Here is an 18512-nt window from a genome sequence, read left to right as displayed (position 1 = left end):
TACATTAACCCTCATCCAGCATTAATAGCTTGATAACTGTAGAAATGTAATGGAACTTTTGGTGGTGGAGGCCTTTTTTGCACCATTTCCCTGGCTCTTAAGCTGCTTTCTGTAGTGTGGGTTGTTGTTGTGAGAAATGTAGTAGGAAGGTAACTAACACTTGAATAGATTATTTTCTTTAAAAAAAATTCCCAAAGTGAATTGATTGCATCAACAGTTCATGTAACAAATCCAAGCTACTCACACTAGTATTCAACCAAATAAATCAGGATAAACCTGATTGGGGTTGGGAAACCTCACATGCTGAGATTACACTGATCATTAGAAATATCTGGGCACAAGTTTTTTTCTATCTAATGTTGTGCTGTGGCTAATTAGTTCATGAAGGGTTGAGGGGATAGAAAGCAGCGCCTATGACAGAGCTTGGAGCTCAGTGAAAATTAGTAGTGGGGCTTAATAACTTTTTCTTGAGGTTTCAGAGTGTTACTCAGCTTGCTCGCTGAGCAGCAATTTTCAGCCGATTTTGTGGTTGCAGACTTTTTCATCTCATGGTGCACTGAGAAGGCACTAAAATTGTCAAGGCACACCATCAGTTTTTTGACAATTGACAAGGCACACCATGTTGCTGGTAGGGGGGCTCACATCCCCCAAGAGCCCTGCTAATAAATGACCTTCCCTCAAACTCCCATGGCACACCAATGTGCTGTGGTTCACTGGTTGAAAACTGCTGCTCTTGAGACTTAGCAATTCCATTTGTGATATTTTCTTACTTCTGTGAGTAGTAGCAGATGTAGACTAAAAGCTGTTTCAAGTTCATCTGTATCTGATATATATCCGATATATTTGAGGGTGTGTGTGTGTGTGTGTGTGTGTGTGTAGATTACATGTTTATCTTAAGCTGTAAATTCTGCTGTTTTGAAGGAAGAGCATGCCTTCTCAAAAGTAATCCTTTTCTCAAACAACTTGTTTTGCATAAATCATTTGGGAGTTTGAAGAAATCTATTAAGAGATCTGTGTTAATAGATACAGTTGAAATTATCTGGTGTTAGTATACTGTGCCTCAGGATATTGCAGCATGTCTTTGTGTGCTTCACTATGTAGGAAACAGACAACTACTTATCACTCGGTTGCTACTTAATAGTGTCGTGTGAGGTGGCTGGAATTGCAAGGAGAAATGTTTATCTCCTCCAACCACATAGTGAGTAGAGCACTACCATGAACCCTGCTCACCTAAATTTCTGAATGGTGTATATATTTGATAACATTTGGTTCACTGAATAGTTGGAATCTACAAATAACCAGTTCTCCAAATTCTTAGAGCTACTACAGCAATCATTTATCATGACATGGCAAGTTGTTGTCTTGTGGCCAGTTCAACAGTTTTGACTATTGCTAATGCAATGGGCTGTAAAATAAATCTTTTGCCATGTGTGCATTAACTATTAAAGTATCTTTTTACAGGCAAGATTCGAGATGGGAAAAAAGTTGAATCTTGTAAACCAATTCTTAAAGTAGAATACAAGACCTGTAAAAACAGGTAGGTCATGTTCTCTATCAAATTGAAAAAGGGCTTACTTCAGTTGAAATCTGTACAGTTGCAATTTTTCTGGTTTCTGTCTCTCCTGATTTTGAAAGTTTGCTATTTTTAATATGTCAAATGATTATTCTTTAACAGGCAGAAATGGGCAAATTCCACAATGCTCACATCTGATTGGTTTGGAAAATAAGCCATAAAAGTTGGTATAGCTCTACTTATTTTCCAAAATGGTCAAATGTTTGCCATCACTAATATCTTGGTGATCACCAAGTCACCAATACCTTCCTTCCATCCATCTTCTCCAATCCCCCGAATTCCTTCCCCCCTTCACCAAAATGTACCTGGTGGTTGCTCCAGCTATGGTAAGATGTTGGCATCCTTCAGTCTCGGAAGACTATGGTGTCACGCTCTGAATGGTGGTTCTGGAACAGAGTGTCCTCTCCAGTGCGCGAAGCCTGGGTAAAGTAGGTATGGAGGATAGGCTGTTACCCATGCAGCAAATCCCCCCTCTCCACGTCGCTGAAATGGTCCAATGGAAAGGCAGAGGCCAATACTGTTGGTTCCAGCGACGTCGCAGGAGTTGCCAGAACGTGACTGTGTTCAGCCATGAACTGCCTCAGGGACTCCAGCTCCTGATTTTGCCTCGAGGTTGACTCCTGAAGCATTTTCCATAACTGGATGTAGCCACAAGGCAGTGGAGGTTTGGGATCAGAGTTTTCCTTCTCTCAGATGAGCTGCCTTCCCAGGCTGACGAGTCCCATCTACCCGGTGGCTGTTTAGTCGCCTCTTACGACAAGTACAGCCAAACTGAGGGCTTATTCTTATCCCCAGCCCCCAGGGGATGGTAAGAGGAAAGGAAAGAAATCACAAGCCTCTCCTCTTTTGCTCACCGACCATAAGTGACAAAGACACTTTGGAAAAAAATATAGTTTTTTTTCCTAAGGACCTCCTGAGCTTTCATCCTGGTTCTTATTATGAATACATCAAAGTAAGGAGAGAGGGAATGTTAGGGAGAAGTGATCTCTTTCCATGGCTGTAGTGCTGCTATACCACTGTTGCCTAATAGGTACAATTGGGAGTTGGGAGGGGTAAGCTGGAAATTCTTCTTGGAGAAGAATTTGGGCACTTGCAATGCTTGCCTTTCTTTGAGGAGCTTGTATAATAGCAGCATATAAAGCATGTTCAGATTCTGAGCCTGCTGAACTTCACTAGCATATCAATAATAGGTCCACAGGGGGAAAAATTATAGTGCGACAAAGGTTTGTTTTTTGTTCTATGAATTTTTATAAAATAAAGTACAGGTCTTACATTGCTGCATGTGGTAAACCTTAAAATAAAGAGCACAGTTACAAGACAAATCATTGACCAGAGTTTTCAGACCTCAATCTTCTCACTGCTTTCTCAGGCCAAAGGCCCATCTAGTCCAGCTTCCAGATGTAAGGTTAGTGGCAACAGGATACAGGTATCTTGTTGTCTTGTGTGCTCCTTGAGGCTTCAGGTGAACCACTGTGAGATACAGATTGTCTCCCAGTGGCCCACTGGAAGCCTCTGGGAGCATACAAGACAACAAGATACTTGTACCCTATTGATGCAACTAACCTTGCATCTGGCATGTCAGAGTAGTCTACTTCTAAAACTAGGAGGTTGCATATACCCAGCATGGCTTGTGGCCTGTGATGCACTCCTCCTCCACAAATGTGTCCAATCCCCTTTTAAAGCCAACCAGGCCAGATACAATCACCACATACTATGGCAAGGAGTTCCATAGATTAATTACATTCTGGGTAAAGAAATATTCTCTTTTGACATAAATCATTTAGTTAGTTAGTTAGTTAGTTAGTTAGTTAGTTAGTTAGTTAGTTAGTTAGTTAGTTAGTTAGTTAGTTAGTTAGTTAGTTAGTTAGTTGGCAACCTTCAGTCTCGAAAGACTATGGTATCGCGCTCTGAAAGGTGGTTCTGGAACAGCGTCTAGTGTGGCTGAAAAGGCCGATTCGGGAGTGACAATCCCTTCCACACTGGGAGCAAGTGCAGTCTGCCCCTGGCCTGTCTCCTTGGCTATGGGCCTTCCTTCTTTGCCTCTTAGCCTCAGACTGTTGGCCAAGTGTCTCTTCAAACTGGGAAAGGCCATATTGCACAGCCTGCCTCCAAGCGGGCCGCTCAGAGGCCAGGGTTTCCCACTTGTTGAGGTCCACTCCTAAGGCCTTCAGATCCCTCTTGCAGATGTCCTTGTATCGCAGCTGTGGTCTACCTGTAGGGCGCTTTCCTTGCACGAGTTCTCCATAGAGGAGATCCTTTGGGATCCGGCCATCATCCATTCTCACGACATGACAAGGGACATAAATCATTTAAATGTGAAGAATATATCTGGTTCAGTTCCTAGCACCTTCACTTAAAAGGATTTCCATGCTTCAGAGCTAGGCCAGAATCTGTGCCTGAGACCTTGCAGATTTGCCGCTAGTGCAAGTGGGCATTCCTGGGTTAGATTTGCCGCTAGTGCAAGTGGGCATTCCTGGGTTAGATTACACCAGAGGTCTGGTTCAAAATAAGCAGGTTCCTATATTCATTCCTCAGTACTGAAATATGTGTTCTTAGTTCAAAAACCTGAATGTCAATATATAGGTGTGTATACGACTGGCATATGTTCTCCTATCCCTGTTGTTATGCGATTAGGTTGTTAAATGAATATTCAACCCAATCCTTTGTTGTGTAAACTGGGACTCCCTATCAGACACTAGCTGACTGCACAGGCTACTGGAGACACTGCCTCTTCTTTGCATTAAGAGCCTCTTTGGGAGCAATCCTCACCCTCTGCACAGGCCTGGGAGGGTCACAAACATGCCGTCAAGCATGTTTGTGCCTCCCTTGTAGTAAGCTGCACCAGTTCATGGAGGTGTGCAGGCCTGCAGAGTCCAGATCCAGCCTTCATGGTAATGGCAGCAGGTGAGTCCGCATGAGCCAAGCTTGGCCGTTATGGAGGTCTGAGGGGAGCGTGGGGAAGGCGGAGAAGAGGTATTTCAGGGCGGGGAGAGGGTGTGTGGTGTGCGGGTCTGGGGATGGGCAGGGAGTGGGAGGCGGGAACAGGATCCGGCAGGTATTTAGGATCCTAGCCCCCATTCCCAGGCGGATGGAGCAGCTCCTGGCTGCTCTGTTCTGCTCAGATCCAAGTAGACCCATTGGGGCTGCTGCGGCTCTCCCTGGGGTAAGGGGAAAAGTTTTCCCTTGCTTCGGGCCACGCCTCAGCTAGCCCCAAACTTTCACTGGATACAGTGCAGGTCTGCCGGCCTGCCTATTCCAGTGCAAGTTAGGATTGTACTGCCTGTTGAGGCTGCAAGTTATGGGAGACCTGACTGCCTCACTAAGAGCCTCTTTGTTGTGCTTTGACATGTGGTCCGTCATTAAGCTAAAGGTTGTTAAGCAGCTTACGCCTGTACATCTATTAGTTTTAAGCACAATATTTACACACAGATACAAACAGAAATTATCTTTTTTCCCAACTTGTAAATCTCTGTGGTCTGAAAGCCAGTATGAAATGTGAAATGCAGAAATGTTAAAATGAGCACTCATCTCTCATTTTTGCTCCTATACAGTGAGCCTTTTATAATTTTTTCTGGCGGACTCTCTTATGACAAACCTTGGCGAAGGCCAAGTCTGACAATCATGCATGGAAAAGCAATTACAGTACTTGAAATGGATCATCCAGTTGTGGATTTTTTGACACTTTGTGAAACACCGTACCCAAATGGTAAGTGTATGCCATAACTTATTTGAGAGCAAATAGTTCATTTATACTTGCAGTAGACCAGAGAGACCAAAGTTGGTTGGCTGTTAAGATTGGTGGTTGATGATAGTAGACCATCTATGGAGGTCTTTGAACAGAGTGTGAATAGCGATCTCTCAGGGATGTTGTAATTGTAGACTGCCTGCTTTGGCAGGGAGTTTTCTCAGTTACCTGTAGTCAATATTCCCTCTAAGGGGTCCACACCACTGTATGAACCCCTTCAGCAACTGTGTGATAAACTTGCAGCATCTCTGGACACATAGTGTTAACATAATACATCATTGCCAGACTTCCAGGAACAACGAGCTTTGTGGAGCTTGGCTTCTCAGGGCTTTGAGCTGTGCATCCACACAATTTAAAGGGAACAATGCTTGTATCTTTATGATTCTATGAAATAGTGGCAGGTGGGGAGGGGAAACCATTTCACTTTGTGTCATAATCTCAATAAAAGTCCTTCTGTTGTCGATGCTACTTTCCACAGAAGAGATGGTGCCATTTGTATCTCAAAGGAGCTTCTGGTGTGCATATTAATTTTCATCAGTTCTGTGGTCTGGGGGAAAGAGTTAAACCTCTTTTCCTGTGCTCTGTAGTCCCATTCTGGGACCACCACTCTGCCATTGCTATTACACAGAAACAGAAGTTGAAAAATGTATTTAAAGTCATTTTGTTTGACCCTTAATCTGTAGCAGCAATCCATAAACTCCCTGTCAATACTTCTTGTTACTGCAGTCTATCCATATCATTGTACGAGCTTAATCAGTATCATCTTTGATGAGCTATCTGGTCTTCCAGTTTGGAAAACTACTTAGAAGTCCATCTAAAAATATTTTATATAGAATGTGGCTCCGGAATATAATTGCATTCAAATTGAATTGAATGTTTTACTTCACAATTTTTCCCCCCAACTCTTGGTTTTTAGAATTTCAAGATCCCTATGCAGTAGTTGTACTACTAGAAAAAGATCTCATTGTTGTTGACCTCACTCAAAGCCAGTAAGTATAAAATATATTTAATTCTACCACTTATCATAGAAGGAAGGCCTACTTTATTTTATCTTTTTCATCTAGTTTTGGAATATGGAATATTCAGTAAACAGTATTTCACTAAACAACCAAGGCCAATACTTATTCAGGTTAAACAAATCCAATGCACATTATGTAAGATCCAGAGTTAAATACACAAGGCTGCCAGCTTCCATTGCTGGTGGAGTTTTTAACATGTCCTTCTAAAGTTTTTTTTTTCTTCTTTCCATTTTTTGTTCTCAGTTCTGCTAGATAATATAGGATGTGGGTATGAAGGGGATTTTATTTTGATTCAAGTTTTAGATTCTCAATCAATAGACAAATTAATTAAAATTTGCAAACCCAAGGGGGGAAATTCTTTCTCACTCTAATACTTTATAGTCTCACTTCCGAAAGACTTACAAAGAAGTGACTAAGAATAAGGACCTGTCTCTTATTTTGTTGGCTTATCTGCTTTCAGTCAACTTGATTTAGTAGAAGCAAAGCTGCCTTACAGTTGTCAGTGTCCTATGGAAGTAGTGTTCCGATTGACCTAAAGTCAGAAATTAGTTTTGCACCATTAGTCTTGTATAAAACTTTATTATGATCTAATCTGAGTTCTGAGTTAATCAGAAATTCTTCCATTTCTGTTATAATTTGTTATATAGATAATGGAAAATCTAAAGAAATCAGCAGTGGGGAGGTAATCTCCTAAAATCAACAGTTTCTATAGTAGGGAAATGGCAAATATGATTCATCCACAGTTTGTGTCTGGATGGATATTAAAACTCTTAAATGTGAAAAATAATTTTTTTTTAAATTTTGATATATCCAAGACAAAGAATGAACTTTTGGTCCCATCTTTTTTGAAGATAATTTCTTGCTCCTGTAAATAGGACTAGCTGTATTGTAAGAACTGTAGGGTAAATGTATGACTGACTATATTTTCCAAACAAGATTAGTAGGAGCAATTGTCTACATACCTGCTCAGGAGTAAGTCCCATTGAGTTCAATGGGCCTCAGTTCCAGGTAAGCATTTATAGGATCGGCTGCAATCCTGTAGACGCTTACCTGGATATACACACAGTGTACACAGTGAGACTTACTTCCAAGTATATATAGAATTGCACTGTAAGCTAATTAATTAAGCTGGCTTTTTTATGTGAGAACCAATGAGAAGACAACTGAGAGCATCTGGATAGATTAATCCAGTATGTTGGTTCTAGATAGAAAGCTGCCTTTCACCCAGCACATGAAGAAAATGCTTCTCTGCACAAAGGAGTAGATTTATCAGTTCACCAGCTACCACTGCAAACGATTTTAGTGAAGAGTTTTCAGGCATTTTGAAATGGCTCTAGCATACTCAAGCAATTTATAAGAAAACAGACATGAACTATTTACTTACTTACTATATTTCTATCCCACCTTTCCCCCTGAAGGGACTTCTTTAGTTACATTGATACTTTTCTCCTGCATTCCTTCTTTGTAATGTTTGAAGCAACCAACAATCATAATACACTAAGGGCCCGATCCTATCCAGCTTTTCAGTACTGATGCAGCCATGCCAATGAGGATGTGCTGCATCCTGTGGTGGAAGGGCAGTCACAGAGGCCTCCTTGGGGCTGCATTGTGGCTGCATTGCTGCTGGAAATTTGAATAGGATTGGGCCCTCAGTTCCCTGCTTAAGCACAGGTTATTATTATTTATTTATTTATTTAAGAAATTTACACCCTGGCTTCCCATGCCAAAGCAAATGTCCAATGTGGCTTACAAAGCTATATAACAAAGTAACACAATGAGTAAAAAACCAAAAAAAGCATTAAAACATTAATTTTAACATAACATAACATTTTAACATAGAAATAGTGAAAAACAATATCAAAAGCAGACCAAAAAAAATTTTAAGGGAAAAAGAGAAAAGAACTTATTGAGCCAATGGGGAACCATTGAAGGGGAGGTAGTCGAGTCACCACAGTATATCAGAGAAACAGAGGGCAAAAATCCACTCAGCAACCAAATGCCTGATGAAACAGGTATGTTTTCAGCCTTCGCCAAAAAGCCATGAGAGAGGGAATTGTTCTCAGTTCTTCTGGGAGAGTATTCCATAGTTGTGGTGCCACTACAGAAAAGGCTTGGCCCTTGAGCTGCCACCCCTCTCACTTAGGACAAAGGCAGCACCTGTAGAAGAGCCCTTTCAGCTGACCTGAGAGGGTGGGCTGGAATGTATGGAAGGAGGTGGTCTTTCAGGTAACCTGGATCCAGGTCATGAGGACTGTAAAGGTTAGAATAAGCACGAATTGGGACTGGAAGCGTATGAGCAGCCAATGTAGCTGCTGAAGCAGGTTGTCCTTGACCTAAGGACATCAAACTTACAGATGTCTCAACTTAAGGACAGTTGCATTGCGCTTTCACATTTCCGTAGTCTATCTGTTCTGATGTTTTTGTACAGGTGCAATAGCAACAGTATAATTGAACTGTATTCATGTTCCTTTCCAACTTACAAATGCAAATTGTAATGTAAAATGCAACTTATGCAAATGCAACCCCCCCATCTCCATCTAAGCTGCCCTAAAGACAATTTCGAACATTACAAAACGAAAGAAGCAGGGTTAGCCACAGAGTTTATATTCACTGGCCCCACACTGATTATCTATAAAATCATTGTCTATTTTATAGATAATTTATTTATAGAAATAGATATTTGTATGAATGCATTGTGATCCTAATTTCTATGTTGTTACTTGTTTCTTATTAATTCTACACCTGCTATTAAAAATATACTTTGAAGAATACAACATGACTTAGTAAACGTATTGTATTTTAGTATAATTTTTTCATGTATTACAAAACACAGTTCTTAGTAGAACACTAATACAATCCTACAAAATATCTTTCTCAATTAGTTTTCCAATTTTTGAAAATCCTTATCCCATGGACATCCATGAATCACCAGTTACCTGCATAGAATATTTTGCAGACTGTCCTCCAGATTTGATTCCTGTGCTATATTCTATAGGCGCAAAACATAAGAAACAAGGATACAGCAATAAGGTAAAAAGAAGAGAAACTTTGAAGCAGGGCTAATTAAGGTTGTTTGCTATTTATCTATTGTAGTTTTATTTCTTAAATAATTAGAAATAAAATGTACGTTTTATTAGATGTACAATTATGTAATTGTTTTATTGCGTTTAATTAGTAATTTGAGTGTGTAAACAAGCTGATAAAAGAGACAGCATTCTACCCAGGTACAGTGTTCATCCTGTTTGTACCATTGGTGATCAGTGTCTGTGTCCGGATGATAGCTGTGAAATTTAAATTTGAGACTAAACTGTGAATCAGAACTTTTGTGGTTCAAATCTTGCCCTGGTCAGATACTCAGTTGGTGAACTTAAGAAAGCTGCTCATTCTCAACCTCAGCTGAAATACAGAGATAGTAATACAGCAACTTTGTAAGGTGAGTAAGGTTTACATTAATATAAGTAAAACCCTTTGCACACCCATAAGAACATAAGAAGAGCCCTTCTGGATCAGGCCAAAAAAAAAAAAAAAAAAAAAGCACTATACAAATAAGTGTTACGATTATTATTATTTTTATTATTTGCTAAATTTCTACCCTGCTTTATCTTCCCAAAGGGCATTCAATTATTATTCATCTCTACTGACTGAGCAGAGGAGCAAACTGGGTAGGAATATGGGAGACCCTCTATTCCCTTTAATAGCCTTTTACTGGGGGGGAGGGGAGGGCTCCATATGTCCTATGGTTAGAGGTGGGATTTTTAGATGATAACGAAACAAAAACATATAACACCGCTTTCTGCACCTTTCATTTTGTAAAAAAAAAAAAAAGACAAAATCCTGAATTTTGCAAAATCTATCCTCCCAAATAAATAAATAAATAAATAAATCAAGCAAGCAAGCAAGCAAGCCATTTTGTAACACCTCTACATATTCTCTAACACCTCTATGTGGCTGCATCTGCTGACACTATACCACCTATATCACCCACCTAGTATACTTAAAGTGATTATAATTTATAAAAATGTGTTCTTGGAATAAAAACTTAACACTGCTTTCTGTGCTTTTAATTTTGGAAAAAACCAAAATCTGCTTAAAAATAAAATTGTTTTCACCCATGTCTAACTATGGTAACATGGGTGGTTCCACCTATGGTTGTTCCACCACATGCTGGCACTGTATTTGTTACTGGACTGGACTGTGACTGGACACAGTAGTCACAGTAAATAATACATGAAATTAAAAACATATCTCTAATATCTCTAATATCAGTTTGGCTGTACTTGTTGTAAGAGGCGACTAAACAGCCACCGGGTAGATGGGACTCGTCAGCCTGGGAAGGCAGCTCATCTGAGAGAAGGAAAACTCTGATCCCAAACCTCCACTGCCTTGTGGCTACATCCAGTTATGGAAAATGCTTCAGGAGTCAACCTCGAGGCAAAATCAGGAGCTGGAGTCCCTGAGGCAGTTCATGGCTGAACACAGTCACGTTCTGGCAACTCCTGCGACACCGCTGGAACCAACTGTATTGGCCTCTGCCTTTCCATTGGACCATTTCAGTGATGTGGAGGGGGGGATTTGTTGCATGGGTAACAGCCTATCCTCCATACCTACTTTACCCAGGCTTCGCGCACTGTAGAGGACACTCTGTTCCAGAACCACCATTCAGAGCGTGACACCATAGTCTTCCGAGACTGAAGGATGCCAACAAGATCTCCAATAGAAGGTTATATAAGACAAGACTGAATTTGCATTTGAAATCAGTAAATTATGGTAGATAGAAACTGTTTGACCCAGAGGTGTATCTAGGGAATGGCAAGTAGAGCACATGCCGCAGTTGCCACTCGAAGGGGGGCACCTCTGAGCAGCAGCTTCCCGGCCAACAGCATTGTGCTTGGGGCCTGCATTGGCTTGGTAGAAGCCAAAAGTTGGCTAAGAAGCTGTTGGAGAAGGAACAGGGAATGGCAACCACATTGTGAAGCCACTGCCGTCCTCCTCTAAACCTGGAAGTGACATCACAGCCCCAGACAGTGTTGCCTCTGGAATGACAACATAATTATTTAAATGTTTTCAAAAGGAAAGCTTGATAGTTGAAGGCTCAGTGCATTGTGTCTCGGAGTTGCTGAAGACCTGCAAGCAACTCAGAACATTTAATTGCAAAGTAGTGCTGCTTGATCATGAGCCACACCATCTGACCACTGTTTCTGTGGGAAACAAGACCAGTTGACAACAGTTTCCTATGTTAGGTCAATTATTCCTTTTAAGCTTAGCACTACCAACCAACGATATAGAGTAATGGATCGAAGAAAAAGTACAGTGGCGCCAGTGGCAGTATCTGAACACATTATCTCCAAGACTCATCCACTGAAGAAGGTCATGTTGTCATTATTACAAGGGTGTTCCATGTGCTGTGCCAGTTCAGAAGATGTGTTTTACAGTGCTGTCTCCAACACAGTTAAGTATGTGGCATCTGGTAGAAAGTTATTTTTCTTTGCCTTTAATAAGAGTGGAATAAGCTCTCAATTATTTATTTATATCTGTTTATATGTTTATTTATACTTTATTTATTTATTTATTTATACTTCTGAAGTAGTTCAGTAAAAAAGGAGATCCTAAATCACAATACTATAAATCATCATAAAATCCATTTAAAGCATTGTGCAATAAATAATAGCAATATGGAAAAATTGGCAGCCAACCTATCATAAAACAGGACTTCAGACAGCACAGGCTTCTCAGCTATCAACAAAAGTGTTTAAAAATATAATGCTTTTAGTTGCTCATGAAATGCAGTTTATGGGGTGTCTCCATATCTGCAGATCCTGTAACCACAGATTCACTTATCTGCGGATTGGGTCCATGCCTTCCCGCTCGCCCTCTCAGAGGCAAGTGGAGCTCTGCTCCCCTCACCTCTGTAGAGTCTCCTCCGGAAGGTTGTTTGAGCCCAGGTAAGGTTGCTCATGTCCGTCTGTAGCGTCTGCCAGCTGTAGACTAAGCCTTAGAGTGAAAAACACGTGACTTCCAGTTTCACTGAGAAACCAGATGTTTTTAATGCCTTGTAAGGCATTAGGATGCCCAAGGAAGCCCCCAGGGCTTCCCCAGGCCTCCCAATGCCTTATAAGGCATTAAAAACATCACTTCCTTTTTTATTTAAAAAATCAAAACCAGAAGTCACATGTTTTTCACTCTAATTCTCAGTTTGAGCCTGACAGAGGCCGTAAATGGATGTGTCTGGCCTCTGCTGGGCTGGACTTCTCCAAAGACAAGACGAACAGAGCTCTGGAGGGTGATTCCTCTCCAGAGGGTAGGTGTTCATCCATATCCACAGTTTCACTTAACCGTGGAGGGTTCCAGAATGAAACTCATAAGAACATAAGAACATAAGAACAGCCCCACTGGATCAGGCCATAGGCCCATCTAGTCCAGCTTCCTGTATCTCACAGCGGCCCACCAAATGCCCCAGGGAGCACACCAGATAACAAGAGACCTCATCCTGGTGCTCTCCCCTACATCTGGCATTCTGACTTAACCCATTCCTAAAATCAGGAGGTTGCGCATACACATCATGGCTTGTACCCCATAATGGATTTTTCCTCCAGAAACTCATCCAATCCCCTTTTAAAGGCGTCTAGGCTAGACGCCAGCACCACATCCTGTGGCAAGGAGTTCCACAGACCGACCACGCGCTGAGTAAAGAAATATTTTCTTTTGTCTGTCCTAACCCGCCCAACACTCAATTTTAGTGGATGTCCCCTGGTTCTGGTATTATGTGAGAGTGTAAAGAGTATCTCCCTATCCACTCTGTCCATCCCCTGCATAATTTTGTACGTCTCAATCATGTCCCCCCTCAAGCGTCTCTTTTCTAGGCTGAAGAGGCCCAAACGCCGTAGCCTTTCCTCATAAGGAAGGTGCCCCAGCCCCGTAATCATCTTAGTCGCTCTCTTTTGCACCTTTTCCATTTCCACTATGTCTTTTTTGAGATGCGGCGACCAGAACTGGACACAATACTCCAGGTGTGGCCTTACCATCGATTTGTACAACGGCATTATAATACTAACCGTTTTGTTCTCAATACCCTTCCTAATGATCCCAAGCATAGAATTGGCCTTCTTCACTGCCACCGCACATTGGGTCGACACTTTCATCGACCTGTCCACCACCACCCCAAGATCTCCCGTGGTTACGGGTGCACGCCTGTATTTATTTAAAAATTTATATCCTGCCGCTCAGTCCCATAATGAGGCCTCCGAAGCAGCTTGCACACAAAACTGAAATAAGTGATAGGTCAAATGTAAAACAAACACACAGCATTAAAATAGCAATTGAAACTATTTGTAAAATTAAAAAGAACCAGTTAAAAGACAAAGAGCAGCAGGGGTTAAGTATTGATTCATCAGAGTGGTAATCAACATAACTGAAATGTCTGATGGAACAAAAAAGTCTGACTGGGATGGATATTGGCAAGTCTCTTTTGGAAATGTCTTTCTGAAGATGAAGGAGGGACTGAAGCTTTGAGCACCTGTTTTGTATGCAGAATGTCCCAGATTCAATTTGCAACATGCCCAGGTAGATTTTGGAAAGACTGTGGTCTAAGACTCTGGACAGCCAAGTCAGTATAGACAGTAAAAAGCTAGATGAACTCATGATCCGACTCGGTGGAAGGCAACTTTATATGTTAAAGCATATTCCATGGCATAGGTGCCATGCCAGATAAAACTGTACTTTCTTCTTTCTGTCTCTGTGCAGTCACATGTAGTAGAGTTCTGCACATACAGAGAGCCAACCTTGGAAATTTCTGGAGCTTTGTCAAGTGTTCTGCCCCTGCTCTTGAAGGAGTAGACCCTATGCACAGCTGTGTGCATTGTGTGGGAAGAATACTCAATCCTGGCTCACCAATAGAATATAGCTGCTGCCCAAGATATAGCAGGAATGCAGGAAGCAAGTGATTTAGGACTTCAGAGTAAGCACCAACTTTTTAAAGTCACCTTTAAGCGAAGAGGTACCCGGTGCAGTTGAGTTTAAATTGGTGTTATATACCCCTTGGGCCTCACTCCATAAAAAAGTCATCCACAGAACTCAAAGGAAGTCTCTGAAGTGCACTGCAGTGGTCCAAATGGGAGTTAACCAAAATATGGATGACTATGGCCAGATCCTTGTCTGAGAGAAAGGTCTGTAACTGATTCATCAGTGTAAGTTGGGAAAAGGAACCCCATCTTGCAAGCATCATGCAGTAATGTAGGGTTGATAAACAACCCCAGACTCTTGTCTCATTGTTCCATTCATCGCAGGAAAAAATATTGTTCCCCCAATTTTGGATGTACCTATCAACCACACATCTGTCTTGTCTGGATTAAGGTTTTGTTTATTTGCCCTCATACGGTGTATAACAGCATCCAATCACTCACTCAACTTACTGCTGCTCCTGGTTCAGAAGAAACTGAACTAGAGTGGGTGATATAAACATTTTGGTGATACCTCACCTGAAATGTTTTCACTCAGATTTCATGTAGGTTTTTTTTTTAAAGTATGAAAGACAAGATGGAACCTTGTGGTTCCTGCCTAAGACATATACCATGGAGAACAGCAGCTTGTCAACCAGTGCTGCCTAGTGGTATGGTTCCCTCAAGTAAAACCACAGGAAAGTGGTGCCCCCAATTCCCATCCTTCCAGGCAGTGGTGATTTGGAATTTCACAGAGGATTTAATAATCATGATAGCAGATTCTGCTGAGAGGTCCAGATGAACCAAGATCACATTTTTCTTGTCCAATTCTAGGCAAAGTTTGTTCACCAGAATAACTAAGGTGATAGATTCGTGTCCGGAACTCTGATTGATAGGGATCCTTGCAGTCATGGTCAGAGGTTTCTGAAACTGTGTGCACAGAAAAGGCATTGGAGACTATTGAGCAGACTATATCTAACAGAAATATTCCTTACGGGAATGCTGAAGAAGTCTGGCGCTCTTGGTGAAAAAAAAACAAGAACCAATTATCTGAAATGCTGCAGTGTTCTCTACAAGTGCAAGTCTTGCCAGGACGGTATAAGGCCTCTAATGAAATGATGCCAGTCATTGAGACAAGCAACCCAGCCTAATAAACTATGTTAATTTTGGGCAGATCCCCAAGTTCAGTGCTTTATAATGTTGTTGCCAAGTTCCATAAATACTGTAATTGGTTTAGAATACAGATTTGGTACACTTGTCATACACACTACTATTCCAGACTAGATTCATTTCCCACCCAGATCAGTCCTTCTATGGCTCAGATTACGATCTGAATTAGAAGAGCTGAGTGGGATGGGTTGCCTCCCACCTAAATAGCTAACCTGGCTATGACTCTGAGGGCACGATCCTAACCAGGTCTACTCAGAAGTAATTCCTATTTTGTTCAATGGGACTTACTCTCAGGAAAGTGTGGTTAGGATTGCAGCCTGAATGTAGCTGCAATTTCTCTTCCTCTCTCACCCTCTCCATCCCCTTTTTCTTCTCCCCATGTTTTTCTTTGTTTACTTCCTTTCTCCGTCATTCTCCCCTGTTGAGCCTGAATGACAGGGAAAGGGCATGGGGGGCATATTTGTGCAAAGTTGCATTGCTGCCCCACTTCACTGTCATGCTCTGGTGTTTTAAAATCAGAAATGCTAGAGACTCTAACTAGCCTAGAGAGTAGTGAAAGAATTGGTTTGCCACCCTAGACAAAGACATAGCAGAGAGTGAGATTCCCAGAGACATTGTCTATTACATTGTTGTATCAAAGAAATTTTTATTCTACAACTCAAGAAATTTCTGTGCACATGATAAATATTGAAGATCAGTGGAATGCAGGAATCTAGAGTGTTGTGTAAAATTATAAACCTACAATTTTGTAAGAAGAGAGGTATAGGCATATGATGATCACTACAAATCTCACATCATGCAAGACAGAGAAACTCTCCCTTCTTATTACTGGAACAGTCACTTTCAGGATATTTTCAAACATCTCTCTGCAGTAATGGGGCTTGAAATTTGCTTTATTAAAAAAACAAAGGCTGACATTATCAATTCTGGGTTTCTATGGAAGTGCTGAAAGCCAGCAGCCTTGCATATGCCTATGCAAAATGCCACTGAACTCCCACTGAAATAGATGACATAAACACATGTTAATGCAATATTTCTTCCAGATTCTCCAGAAAGTACACTGATTATATTAAAATATGTGAAGCTATAAGATGTTGCATTTATAGAAATAAAATGTAACATTTCTAAACTGTAACTCTTCTGATTGCGTTTAGGAGTGGCCTATCAGTGGTGGAATTTGGAACCTAGGAGCTCATTCATATCCTGAAATTATTATTACAGGGTAAGGAAATTTATTATTACCGAATATTGGTCTCTGCAGGAGCAATAGACCTGTTAAGATGGTCTGATTCTGGAGGCTTAATTGATGCAAATGGTTTCTAGAGAGCCTTGGGAATTCTTTAGCTGATCTGGTCAACTGTCTTATTGAAACTATAGCTGAGTCCTGAGGGAGGGATTTATCTCAGACAGTTCACACGTTAAAGAGCTGCCTTGTTAGCTTTTCCAGTTGCCAGACCCCAGCCTTGCCCATAGCTTAATGAGTAAAAGGCGGCAGGAAAAATGATTGGCGTATAGATGAAAGAAAATTAAGACAGAGCTGGAAGTTCTGAGAACTTGTAGTTCAAAACTGGGAAAGGAAGAAATTGGAGGTCCAAAACTGGGGGGAGGGGCAATTTCAGGATGGCTAAATTCTGTGAAAGGTTTTTGGAGGTTACCATTTGACCACTGAGAGGAATGTTGCTGTTGTCTCTGTTGGTGGCTAAAAAAAAAAGGAAAAAGAAGAGTACCTCCCCACAACCACTTAGAAGGATTTTACTGCTTTGCAAAATTGTTAGCATGCTTAATAACTGCTTCTTTGAAGAAGAACGTTGTTCTAGCATGAAAGGAGTGAGACTCGCTTTTCCCCAATTCCTGTGATTTGTAGAATTACAAGCCAGTTTTCAGTCTTCCTTTTTTGACCAGGGTGGTCAAGAGTGCTATAGCGCCACATTTTCCTGGACTCATCTAGACCAATGGTTCCTAAACTTTTTAACACCTGGACCCGTTGTTTAAAACAACACTCTGTTGAGACCCATCTAGGTTTACAAAACGTTTTTAAAAGGGGATCTAGAAGGAAGCAATATTTATATATTTACAAATAATAATAACCAGAAAACAGTCCTTCTAACATTTATCCCCCTATATTTAAAGTTGCTTGCAAACTGCAGCAGCTCAGTTCCTTGCAAGGCAGTTAGCGGCTATCTTGCAAACTGCAGGAGCTGAGCTCTTTGCAGGGTAATTAGTAGCTGGTTTTTGAATCAGTTATCTGAACTTTCCATCACCCTTACGTGACACACCAGAAATCAGGTTTCGACCTGCCAATGGGTCCTGTCCCACAGTTTGGGGAACCACTGATCTAGATTATACCTCGTTTCATTTTTGTTTGACTTCAAGATTGGGTTCAGAACTATGACTGTCAGTGTATCAGTCAATTATCTTTGTATGCAGAGGGTGGGATTTCTTGGTGGCTTTTGGTTGGATTGACTTGTGTGAGTGGGACACAGCTTTGCGATGGTTCTACTCCTGCAGTGCTGAAAGGTTCTGTAAGGTGGTGCAGGAACATATGTGTCATCATTATTGCTCTCTACTTTGTTTCTTTTGAACAATAAATAAATGCTCATTTATTTTTATGTGAAGCTACTGGGAGAGTCTGTGCAGAGTTTGTAGTGGGTTATCATCATGTTGATGACACCCAACTCTAGTTCTCTTTCACATGTGAACCTTGCAGCAGGCTGGATGAGGGTGAATAATTGAAACTCAGTCCAGACAAGATGGAGTTCCTCATGTTGGGTAGTTCTAAAGTCATGAAAGTACTTGAACTTCCCATTTTGACCATGGAAGAACTTGTTCTCTGCTTGTGAATAGTCCTGGATTTCAGTCTCCTATTGAATTATCTGGTAGAGGCTGTGGATAGGAGTACTACCAATCAACTCCAGCTGATAAATCAGTTGTGTCCCGTTCTAGGAAGAAAAAAACATATGCACTCATTCCTACTGGCAATACCCTTATCAAAGGGGTAAGACATCTTTTTGGAAAATGGTAGTGCAGAGAGTGCCCATTAGATTTGCTGGTTCTTCAGCATACCCACAGCA

At 41.2% G+C, this 18512-nt stretch overlaps 1 protein-coding gene across 3 annotated transcripts in view; it reads left to right on the top strand.

Annotated features, from left to right (window-relative positions):
• Positions 1-18512, top strand: part of STXBP5L (syntaxin binding protein 5L) — a 98946-nt gene that overhangs the window by 34561 nt on the left and 45873 nt on the right. For all 3 annotated transcript variants that reach the window (XM_066615869.1, XM_066615868.1, XM_066615870.1), the window contains exons 9-13: positions 1462-1537; positions 5125-5279; positions 6235-6307; positions 9220-9367; positions 16596-16663. In XM_066615869.1, the coding sequence (XP_066471966.1) occupies positions 1462-1537; positions 5125-5279; positions 6235-6307; positions 9220-9367; positions 16596-16663 (520 nt within the window). The remainder of the gene's footprint in view (positions 1-1461; positions 1538-5124; positions 5280-6234; positions 6308-9219; positions 9368-16595; positions 16664-18512) is intronic.

Source organism: Tiliqua scincoides, chromosome 2, assembly GCF_035046505.1.
Source record: "Tiliqua scincoides isolate rTilSci1 chromosome 2, rTilSci1.hap2, whole genome shotgun sequence".
Classification (NCBI taxonomy): domain Eukaryota; kingdom Metazoa; phylum Chordata; class Lepidosauria; order Squamata; family Scincidae; genus Tiliqua; species Tiliqua scincoides.
Note: the sequence above shows the minus strand (reverse complement) of the source record. Positions and strands in the feature narration are given on the sequence as shown.